Here is an 11,865-nt window from a genome sequence, read left to right as displayed (position 1 = left end):
ATGATTTTTTTAAATGTCAAACAGTTGTAGATGCAAGTATAATATTGCAATTTTGAAATAGTTGCAGATGCAAGTATAATATTTTTAAATGTCAATGATCTCTCAAGTCTCACCTTGTAGTGGATCTGAAATAGTTGCAGATGCAAGTATAATATTGTAATTTTCAACAAAATTCGATCTACGAGTTGTAATAAGATTGACTTCATAGTAATTCAAGATGAATATTGGGGAAGATATCAAACACTAATGATAATGAGAATCATACAATAAAGAGAGAGATTTGAATGACAAGCGTAATACAAAAATGATTTACACGGATTCTCACAAGTACTAATACAATTCTAATTTACGGTACATTTCAGATTACTAATGCTGATCCAGACGAATTAATTAACAAGATAAAGAGTTGTTGGAACAAAGGAATAGTAGACATACATACACACTGATACACATGAAATAGTTACCTTGCTAGTTGCGATAATAAGAAAGAACGGTGTAGATGGAGGACAAAAGTGTGATGAGATTCAGGATAATGGCAAAAGCTACTGCCATTTGTGTGTTTGCATTAGCAAGAGCTAGTCGCCAAGGTGTGCAAAAATCCCTCACCTCCATCCACAGATCATTGTAAAAATGGAATTGATTACTTACAATACTTTCTTCACTGGTAATATTCTTGAAGAGTTCTGACACCTTTTCACTGTAACCCAACGTGTTACTAATGACTCCGGCTTCTTCAAGCAATTCAACATCTTCTGCAGAGTCCAAGAGGATGCTCATGGCGACAGCATAAGATGTGAAGTACTGGTTAACACCGGCACAACAAAGCTCCAAAGCAATGAGGTTTCTCAATAATAATTCAGTAGATCTATTGATAGAGAAACGTGGGATTTGAAAATGAGCTCTTCTCCACAACCAAAAGCAACAACGATCCGTGCTAAATTTCAAATCAAATAGGCTCTCTCTTCTGATACGTGGCCCAAACTTGACTCCTACACTTTGAAGTTTTGTTGCACTGTATTTGAGTGTAGTTTTCTCTTTGTGTTGGTACCATTTCGGTGCCTTCTGCAAAGGAGATTGGTAACAAATGTGTAAAAAATGGAGTATATGATAAGGGAAATTGTTTTCCAGGTTTTCTATTTCACCACCAATATTTTCTCGTCTCATCATCATATCTCCAAAGAATGAAACGACACATCTACGGAGGGAGACTGGGCGGCCCGATATAGTAGTACTATCCGGGATTGGTTCCACTGTCAGCTTGAACAATTCATCAAGAACAAAGAAGGGGATTTGGTTCTCGAGCAATAGCAGGTCACGTCTGACCTGATCATACTTCAAATGGTTCTGCAAAAATGGGTCAGACATCCATGTCTCTATGACCGGAACGTAATTCTTGTAGAGAAGTTCAATTATGAAGCAACCATCAATCACCATGCATGCCATGTCTCTTACAGAATAGAAGTCATCACCATACCTTTGGGAATAGCATTCCATAACACGGGACATCAAGTTGAACATAGCTTCCGTACATTCTGCTAGTACTGTTGCCGCAAGTGTTCCATTTCGCTCAAGTAGCTCACCCATATACCTCTTTTTCACGGCCTCCATCTCTACTAGATCTGGTCTTCCTCTCCAAAGAGGCCCAATAGATACGCAGCTTGGACGATAGGCGTCCTCATTTTGTACACGAAGCACATCCGGGACCCTATACATGCCATGGACCCTTGTCGTGCGTAGTTCGCCAGCCATCGGAGTGTTGCTTGATCTGTTTTCACGTATATCACTCCGAAGAAGCTCCAACATCTCCTGAAACTGTGATTCTCTTCTTTCGGCCATTACCGATTTATTATTATTTAGCTAGCTTTGTGTTTGTCTTGGGTTGGTTTGAGCAAGCAAGCCAATACCACTGCACTGCACTGCAATGGATCTAAGCGGACTTATATGTGTTGTTTTTATGAACTGGCCGGTAATTTTATATACTTAGAGTGAAAAGGCTTGGCGGTTTCCTCTTAGATTCCATCACTTATTTAATAATAATAATAATAAATCTCACTGCAATTGGATCGCACCAAATCCGCTGGAGGGAATCCTATGCAACCCTTCCTTCCTGTGCTCAAAACTATCGCTTTTTATATACTTAGGATACATCTAGGTTTTCTTTATTTAATTCATTTTTTATTATTATTTTGGGATTTATTGTTTCTAACATTCAAAAATTTGTATGTACATCCCACTGAATTGATCAAGCAACACTATGTCTTCATTAATGCAACATTGTGCGTGTTCTTGGTCCATGCAACACTTCAATCTTACATCATTTTATTATAGTTATTGATTGTGATTTTTTTATAGAAAAAGTAAAACTGATTTTCATAATAATAAAATATAAATATATACAATAATATATACTCGTATATAAATATATATACAATAATAATAATAATAAAATAAATAAAACTAATACAATTTCATTTAGCAATAGCACCAGCCATCATGTAACTAATACACACTAGAACTTGGATCTTGAATTTTGAGGTACTTAATAAGCATTGACTCTGATATAACAAATGTTTCCTTGATGGTTGAATTAGTCGGTCCATTCTTCAGCAGAATGCAACTAGGACCTTGTTCCACTGCATATGTAAATTATGCATTGATTTAAAAATAAAAAATAAAAAATGCCATTCATTTTCAGTTTTTCGAGATCACGACTTGACTCAGAGATCTTGCCATCCATCAATTAAATCATCGCACCTACGGTCCAACCAATCAACAAAGAATCAATAAACATCCTTTAGTTCATGTGCACTCAGTATTTCTAACATCTCTTATTCAAAAATTGAACATAAAACTTTGATACCATTAGCGTCCTCAATGAAAGATGCCCTTATCTAAGGTGTGAACAAGCCCCATAACATCTATGTCAGGCTTTTGGTCGAAGACTCGTTGCATTCAAAATGACTTGCTTTCTAATGAAACCCCCTACAAGGAGAATGGATCGATCTTTCATATAGACGATAGTCTTTTGATTGAACCATCCTTCACCTGATGTTGTTACAGAGACAGTTCATGTCTCTGATTCCAAATGAACACTTGGTTCCATTTTCTGAGCACAACGTTCAATCCTACCTATAACTGAAAAACAAGAATAAGTTTAAAAAGTCCTTTCACTGGTGTACTATTAAAAAAATTATACAAGAACAGATAGTCTAACGGAGAGAGGGGAGCACAGGTTTAGCTTATGACGTGTTTGGAAGGCTTTGGCCAAACGAGGATTTCAGAGTGTGACGACAAGGAATTCCATTAATAATTGGCCGTTTTGTATAATTTTTCTCTACCATTTTTTTATTTACCTTTTCTCTTGCTCTATTCGTACCTATTTCTGTTCATTGCTCCCACAGAATTCCATGTTCTATAACGGCAAAACCTTATTTTATGGATCCTAGAAATATCAAATTAACCCACATATCTATTTTCTTAAAATTATTTCCTACTCCCACTGATGCTGATCCTGCCTTCAACGAACAGAAGCAAAGGGCACACCATGACACCTACTAAACACAACAAGTTATTTCTGGAATCAAATTGAGGACCATGACACCTACTAAACACAACTAGTTATTTGTGGCATCACATTATTGAGGTCCATAATATCTACCAAACAACAGATTCGTTATTACAAGAAAAGGGCACACCGTGCGTGAACATGTGCAATCGTAGACTACTTACAATATGCATCCAATAGTGGTGCTGCTGCGGGTTTCATATGAACAGAGTCACTCGTCTTCAATATTTCAAATAAACCAGATAACTATTCGGAAGCAAGAATATTTCAACGGAATTTGCATAATCAAGAATAAAAACAAAAACTAAAATGAAGAATATAAGTAGCCACCGAACATTAACTAAATCAGAACACATAAAAACAAAGCAACCTAAAACAAAAACAATCGAAAAACACTAATTTTCATAACTGCATAAAATATCCAACGATGTCACTGCCAATGCACTTAAAACAATTATACAGTTTAGGCTTTTGATCAACTCTACAAACCTCATACTTCTCAAAATAATTTTCGATTTAATTTGAAGTGACAAGCAATGAAATGACTTTTACTGCTGTGTAAAACTTCTAGCAAATGAAATAAAAGTTAGTGATTGATTAAGATTTACTTACAAGTAACTACAACTTCTGGTCTGTATGAGAGCTTATGATATTGGTGGCAACTGCTTCAAAATTGTTGCTTTTGGAGCTTCAAAATTGCTCAAACTCGGCTCATTGCTCATTTACTAAACGAGCCAGAAAAATGAACTTAAGTTCGGCTCATTTAGTTAACGAACGATCTTGAGCTGAGTCCCGAGTGCACGTATAAGAACGTTTGAGATCACATTATAAGTACCTTGCCGTTGGAGTACACTAAAAACGTATGAGATCACATTATCAGTACTTATTGTGTAATGCACTATAGAGTGATTCTTACTATCCCTGAGTGCACATGACGCTCCACTACTCTAGAAAGAATTTGCTTCCCCCAAATTTTTTTTTAAGTAATTGCATGGTGCTTATGGAACAAGAAAATTGCACATGCCCGATAATGTAGTATATATGGAGTGCCCAGACCACCATTGTTGAAAAAAAAGAAGTGATTAAACTCATTTGCCATGGCATGTAAGCATTGGAAGCTCACAATTATCTATTCACGTAGTATTTATTTTTCCTAAAAGTTCAAGCACACTCAAGCTCTCACTCACAATATTGTCCCAGATGGGCTCAAACACTCAACTTAAAAGGAAAAATGTAACGACCCACTTCACCACATGGTATAATATTGTCCGCTTTTGGCCTAAGCCCTTACGGTTTTGCTCTTAATCTTCACCCCAAAAGGTCTCATACTAATTGGAGATGACACACTTACAGATGTGAGACGGGGACATCGGGCCTCCAAGGGGGGTGGATTGTAATGACCATGTGGGCGGGTGTGTCGTGGACGGGTGCGAGACACTAACAGGTTATCACACTGGCGAGCTACGAGTGCACAGTCCTACATTGCCTGGGTAGAGGAAAGGTGAAGTGCTTATATGTAAATGTGTCATCTCTAATTGGTACGAGGCCTTTTGGGGTGAAGCACAAGTGCAAAACCGTGGGCTCAGACCCAAAGCGAACAATATCATACCATGTGGTGGAATGGGTCGTTACAAAAAAAGATCAATACCATTTAAGCTATTACCCATTATCATTGGAAGAGCACATTTTTGTTTCTAAATAAATGATAAATTATGCAATTATTACAAAAAGAAGGCAAATTCATTTCCAGTTTGTAGCCTGCTCTCTTAGGCTGCTCCTTTCCTTTGGTGTCTGCCATTTGGTTCTTGTTAGTTTGTTTACCTTGTAGTGTTGGTTTAGCATTTGCTTTCTATATCTGCTAATTTGTATTTCTGTTATTAGGCTCTTTTCGTTCATCATCATTTGGTTTAGTGTCTCTTTGTTCCTAGGCTCTTTGATTCACATCATCTTTGGAGTTTATTTCTATTTCTTGGTCATCCCGTAGTTCTCTTTCCTCGTCTTCTTTTTCTGTTTTGTGTTTTGTTGCATCCTTATGGAAAAGTCAGTTCTACAACAGCTTGAAACTCATGCATGTAATGGGTGATTTCAATGAAATTTTGCATAATTGAAAGAAGAGACGTGGAAGGTTGAAACCTATGCGAGTGTAGCCCTCTCGTCAAACCATGCATGCCAAAGGAATTTCTAAAGAATGGTGGGCACTAGACAATTCATGGATTTAGGCTTTCAAGTTTCAAGGTCATCCTTTCACTTGAGATAATGGTAGAGGAGGATTGCTTGATAGTGTATGTGATGCTCATATTTCAGCAGCAGACTCTCATTATTTAGTTTTCTTCTACTCAATACAAATCCTACACTCTTTAAAAAAAGGAATCAGTTCTTTAGAAAAACAGGAAGCATCTGTGTGATCCCTGGAGTGAGGAAGAACTCTTCTGAAGACAGAAATCTAGAGTTGATTGATTAAAGTTGGGTGATAAAAATTCGTAATTTTCTACTTGATTGGTAGGTTTGATGAGTCCATGACAGCATCCATTACTAACAACCAAGTGTGTGACAGTAGAAATACAAGAATAAATCAGGTCATGAATAACATAGTGGTTTTTTAGCCGAATTCAAGTACTTCTCTGGGGGCAAAGTCTATGTTCACAGCTGGGGATTAATATGGAACATATGAAAGAAAGCTATAATCTTGGACTTCCAGCCATAGGCGTGTGATTTTTGGTGGGGTGGAAATGAGGTTAAGAAAAGTTTACCCTGGACCAAATGGGATGTGTTGTGCTCTTCAAAGGACCGTGGGCTAGGGTTTAGAAATTTTGAGGGTTTAATCTACCTCTCTTGGCAGAACAGAGTTGGAAGTTGCATGCTGGGTTATGAGCTGTTGAAAAACAAATACTTTCCAAATAGCTCTTTCCTCGTGTTGGATTGGGCCGTGCCATCTCATCTGAAAAACCAATTGGTGTCCAATGAGGGTAAGACAGGTAAGACACACATTTTATGGTATTCGATCCAAGCCCACCAGTGTAAGGAGCGGCATTGTGTGCATACGACGGCTCTCGCAATATATCTCAACCTAACGCAGATCCAGTTCAAATCTTAGTTAATAATGAGTCCATTCATAATTACCGATTATGAACAATTTATTATTACTATTTATATTCATGTATTGATCGCCATCAGATACATATATAAATATCGCTTGTAATCAAGTGGACACTATCAATTCCATAATGAATCGAAATATAATACATATATTTCACCAATTATATAAATCATAAATATTTCAGATATGTCAGAAACATATGTCACTAAAATCTAAATAAGAATTTGCTATACCAGGACATATAAATCCCAACATATCTAATATCGTGTCTCTTACAAAATAGGAGTCAAAATACCGAAGACACCTTATATCTACGCAATTCTGGTACATCAACTTTAACATAGCTTTCGTACATTCTGCTAGTGTTGCCACAAGTGTTCCATTTCGTTCAAGTAGTGTAACGGCCCAAGTTTTTCAATCCGGTGCATCAGTGATGAACTGAAAATTAATCCGATAACGGATTCGAAATGTGGAAGCAAATGATAAACCAAGGTCTTAAGAGATATGAATCACTCCTAAGACACTAATGTGACCTTTCATGAGATCACGGGACTTAAAGAGAGTAAAAGCGGAAACAAAGGTCAAAAAAGGACAAAATTAGTTATCAAATGGGCAAAACGGTCAATTCACAATTAAAGAAAGAAACTTGACTCTAAACAAGTCAAATAAGGTAAATACCACCTAATCCAATCATTTCAAGACATTCCAAGAGGTTTTAAGAACATTGACCAAGAATCCCACAAATTGCCCTTTTTTGGTTGAAGTGAAAACTAACAATACTCCACTAAAATATGAATATCTCTCACTATGTTTGGAATCTGAGAATGACATAGGTAGCATTGGAAAGCTGACTCAAAATCCTTGAGTTTAGGCTCAAGAATAACCCCATTTGGATAAGAAACGAAGAAGTTATGGCCTTTCGAAGTTGAACCATCAGTGTTGAAACTAAACTGTAAAGCTGCGCAAATGAGGGCTATTTTGGTTGACTGAAATAGAAGTAGGGTAAGTTTCGGTGGACCGAAACTCATAGACTACTTTCTGAAAATATGGTTTTAAGGCTTGGTTGTTTTGGTAGACCAGTTTGAGGCATCGGTCGACCGAAATAGAGTTTCGGTCGACCGAAACTCCTTGAAACACTACTGAATGACTTGTTATGAACAAAATTTGTAAAGGCTTCACCCAAACCTCAAACCCCAACATGAATGTGGACCAAAAACATGATTTTAAGCTATACAAACATGCCAACAAGTGTAATTCACATATTGAAATATGCTACAATGGCCCATGGCCTTATTACATAACATTTATAAAATTTGACATGTCAAACCTCCAAGTTAGTGAGATTACATTTCAAAAGCAAAACTTGGAATCAAAATGTATATACTTGAACTTAAAAGTTTGTGGCCCTTGGCCTCAGGTCATACATATCAAATAGGTCCCAAATAGTGTATCCAAGTACACTTTTCATGTAATAAGGCAAAAATGACATATTGAATGTAACTAAGTATTACATCTTTAAAAGCAAGACTCAAACATGCTAACATTTGCATGTGAACAAGAATACTTTAAAAGAAGTTTCAAATCTAAGAATCACCCAAGGCAAGTGCAAATCTCCAGTCTTGAATCTTGTACCTGAACAAATTCCTCAGTAACTTCGGAGTGAGTAAACAAGTTTACTCGTAGAGAATGAGCATACATCAACTCGATTTCTTTATAGATTTTTATAACGACATGAAATAATTCAAAAGGGTCATGCCACCTAACGTCTATGACAAGGTAAGACTCAGGGAGCATCCTAAGCTACTCATGCAATGGCAATGAACTATGGCATACAAGTATACATGCTCAAGTATACTAAACAATGTCAAAACATGTTATACAACATACAAGCATACATTTCCAAGTATACTAAACAATGTTAAGACAAGTCATGAAATGTCTAAGCATATTTACACAAGTATAAATTTTATATGAAAATCTCGTAAATCAAGTATACCGACACAAGCAGACTAAGCAAAAAGAGATACGCCTAAGCGAGTATACACGGCACAAGCATACTAAATGAAATTTAAACTCACGGAGCAAGTATACAAGTTCAAGTATCCTAAATATGATTCAAATATCCAAAGTAAGCATTAATTCTCAAGTTACAAGTAATCCATAATTAACAACTTGAAATTAAATGTGAAATCAAATAGTGAAAAGACTAGGACATGCGGTCTCTAGACTAAGCAAGTATTTTCGAGTAATTACGACCCACAAGGTACCACCTAGTGCGCACTTATGACTTAGAAGACTCTTGTCTCCGTACTAGAGCCAAACCCTAACCATCACATAATTTATGTCCTCACAAGCTTTCCAAATTAAATTAATAAGTTCAGAACTTATACAAAATCAAATGCAAGTTACCATATTCCATGCACAAGTAAGGTTGAATTCACCCAATTCATGTCCTAGAATTCAAGTCTAAATAGCATATGATAAGTCACGCCCTCAATATGCAATTTATACACAAAGTAAGAATATTTCACAACAATTGAGTCACATTACCATCTTAAGCCACAAGCACTAAATAAGTTTCAATTTAGTAATTAGCTTCCAAGGTAAACAATTATGATATTCTAACAAGCTATATACCTACACAAGAAACATTTAAACAAGCTTTGTAAATCAATGATACTTTATATTGTTGGAAACAGAGGCATTAAAAGCATAAACTTTGGATGAGATTTGGAATAGATTTCGCTAAGAATTTTTTGCGGATCTCTAGACGAGCACGTTTCTCTTCGTAAGGAGAAGAACGTGGTATATTTACTTTCTCAAATCTGTTTCCGGGTGAATGAGAAATTAGCTCCAAAATGTGGTGTTTTGATAAGCCTAAATGGGTATGCAAAATGTAATAAGTGTTTGTCTCACATGGAAAAAATGTTAAAATCAATTGAAATTTAAATAAGCCAAACTCGGGCCTGGGCTTAGACTTGGGCTTGGGTCTAATTGTAAAGTCCAATTATTCTTTTTACTAAATAGAATCTTAGATTGGGCCTTTAATTTTGGGCTGGGCTTATTTAAATGGGTGGTTAGTTTTTGAATTTAAATTAAAAGTTAGTTTTTTTTTTTTTTTTTTTTTTCTTCAAAGGGTTGCATCTATTTCTAAAGGGTTGTATCTATTTTTCAAATAGTTGCTTTTGTTTCTAAAGGGTTGCAACTCAAAACCAACAGACACCATGTGAACCATTGCAACCTATTGGAATGGATGTGTCTATTGGTGAACAGACTCTATGTGAACCATTGCAACCTATTGGAATAGATGTGTCTAGTGGTGAACAGACACCATGTGAACCATTGCAACCTATTGGAATAGATGTGTCTATTGGTGAATAAACACCATGTGAACCATTGCAATTTATTACAATGGTTGTGTTCAATGATGAAGAGACGTACCCAATCCAAAAAGGCATTTCTGTTTCTATAAATACCCCCCTTTGGATCATTTGCAAATTGTTCATTTTTATTTTCTTCTATCTCCCTCTCTAGACTTGAACCAAACCCAAGTGGGTTCAAACCAGGTTAAGTGGTCCGAACCACTTAGACCATAATCTAATTTCATAGAGCCATATTAAGATTGGTCCGAACCATTTGATTCAGATTGCACCCAATTCAGCTTTTATATAGTATACATGCGTTTTTAAGTCAGAGAGAGTATTACACGGAGAAGGTTCGCCGTATCCACGAGTTTATAGTACTGCTACTGGTGGATGTAGACCGTTGTATCCTGAGAGATAGACGCCACTAAGTCCGTTAGCACCATAACGGAGCGAATCTGTCTTAAGGACATAGTATCCAATACTAGCCTCGGTCCAGGTTCTTTATTTATTATTATTATTTTATTACTTTATTTTGTATATTTAATTAAATATAGAGTTGCATATTTAATTAATGATTTCTTAGCATATTATATAAATAGATTATTGATATAATTCAATATTGGTTGAGTGATTTTTGTAATATGATATTACGTGGTATATTATATTATCTTAAATTTATACCAGCTAGAGATGGAAAAAGTTACTTCGTTACTTTTATCAATAATTGCACAAGATACTGTTATGTATATTTACTACGAAGCAAAAATAAAACCTTAGAAATGTTTAAACATTACAAAAACGAGGTTGAGAATTAACTTGCCAAAAAAGATCAAGGTGTTAAGAAATAATAGAGATGGTGAATACAAAACACCATGCTCTTATGGTTTAGAACTTGGTATAATTCACGAAGAAATGATGAATGCTATGTTAATAAGTTTTGATTTAAATCAAAATTTGTGGGGGGTAAGATTTGATTTCCACAAACCATATTCTCAATAAAACACCTCTAAAGAAAACGAATGTGACACCATATTAATAATGGAAAGGTCGAAAATCTTCCTATAAATTCTTAAAAGTGTGGGGGTGTCTAAATCTTAGAACGTCTAAATCTTCTGGTCTTAATTTTCTAACATGTTTATTGGAGAATGACCCACAAAGCTTTAAGGAAGCAAAATATTCTCCTTAATATTATTATTTCCTAAATTAATTATGCGCTATAATTAATCATATAATATAATATTAAACTATATTGTTATATTTATTTATGCGAGTTCAATATTGTTTTTATAAATGTTTACTATAATATTGAACTGTGGAGTTGAATTACTTAGTATGCATAATAATTCAATTTTACAATATAATTTATCTAATGCGTGATATTATTATATTTGCACGAGTTCATGACTGGTTTGTGTATGTAATACAACAAACAAAAATTGACTAGTCTATCTACGTCAGTTCTCCCGATAGTCAAGGGAAAAGATCTATATTAGTGTCTAAGACACGTATACCTGTGAATGGGCTGAATAAGAGAGAGATTTCTGATAACTCTACAGAGTTCAATGGAAAATTTTATGGATACACGAAGCAAGTACACCAAGATAAGCTAAATCAAGCTAGTTAGCTCTAATATACAATTTAGCTAAAAGCTAAAATGTTACTGAGTTGCAAAGTAGTTAGCTTAATTATAAGCTAAAATGATTAATGAGGTGCACAGAACTTAAGAGGAAGATGAAAATATGTTTATTGGTTCTACCTCTTAACTTAATAGTAAAAAACACGAGGGTGATGAGTAGCCATTTTAGCCATAAGCTATTTGAGTTATACATCATATCTGC

General features: G+C 35.4%; 1 protein-coding gene across 1 annotated transcript; it reads right to left on the bottom strand.

Moving 5' to 3' along the window:
* Positions 1-468: 468 nt before the first annotated feature.
* Positions 469-1,836, bottom strand: LOC132314014 (putative UPF0481 protein At3g02645). Its single transcript, XM_059812939.1, has one exon. The coding sequence runs from the start codon at positions 1,834-1,836 to the stop codon at positions 469-471; it is 1,368 nt and encodes a 455-aa protein (XP_059668922.1).
* Positions 1,837-11,865: the final 10,029 nt, after the last annotated feature.

Source organism: Cornus florida, unplaced genomic scaffold (genome assembly GCF_030987335.1).
Source record: "Cornus florida cultivar Cherokee Brave unplaced genomic scaffold, ASM3098733v1 CherokeeBrave_3.0.0_Hap2_Chr06, whole genome shotgun sequence".
Classification (NCBI taxonomy): Eukaryota; Viridiplantae; Streptophyta; class Magnoliopsida; order Cornales; family Cornaceae; genus Cornus; species Cornus florida.
Note: the sequence above shows the minus strand (reverse complement) of the source record. Positions and strands in the feature narration are given on the sequence as shown.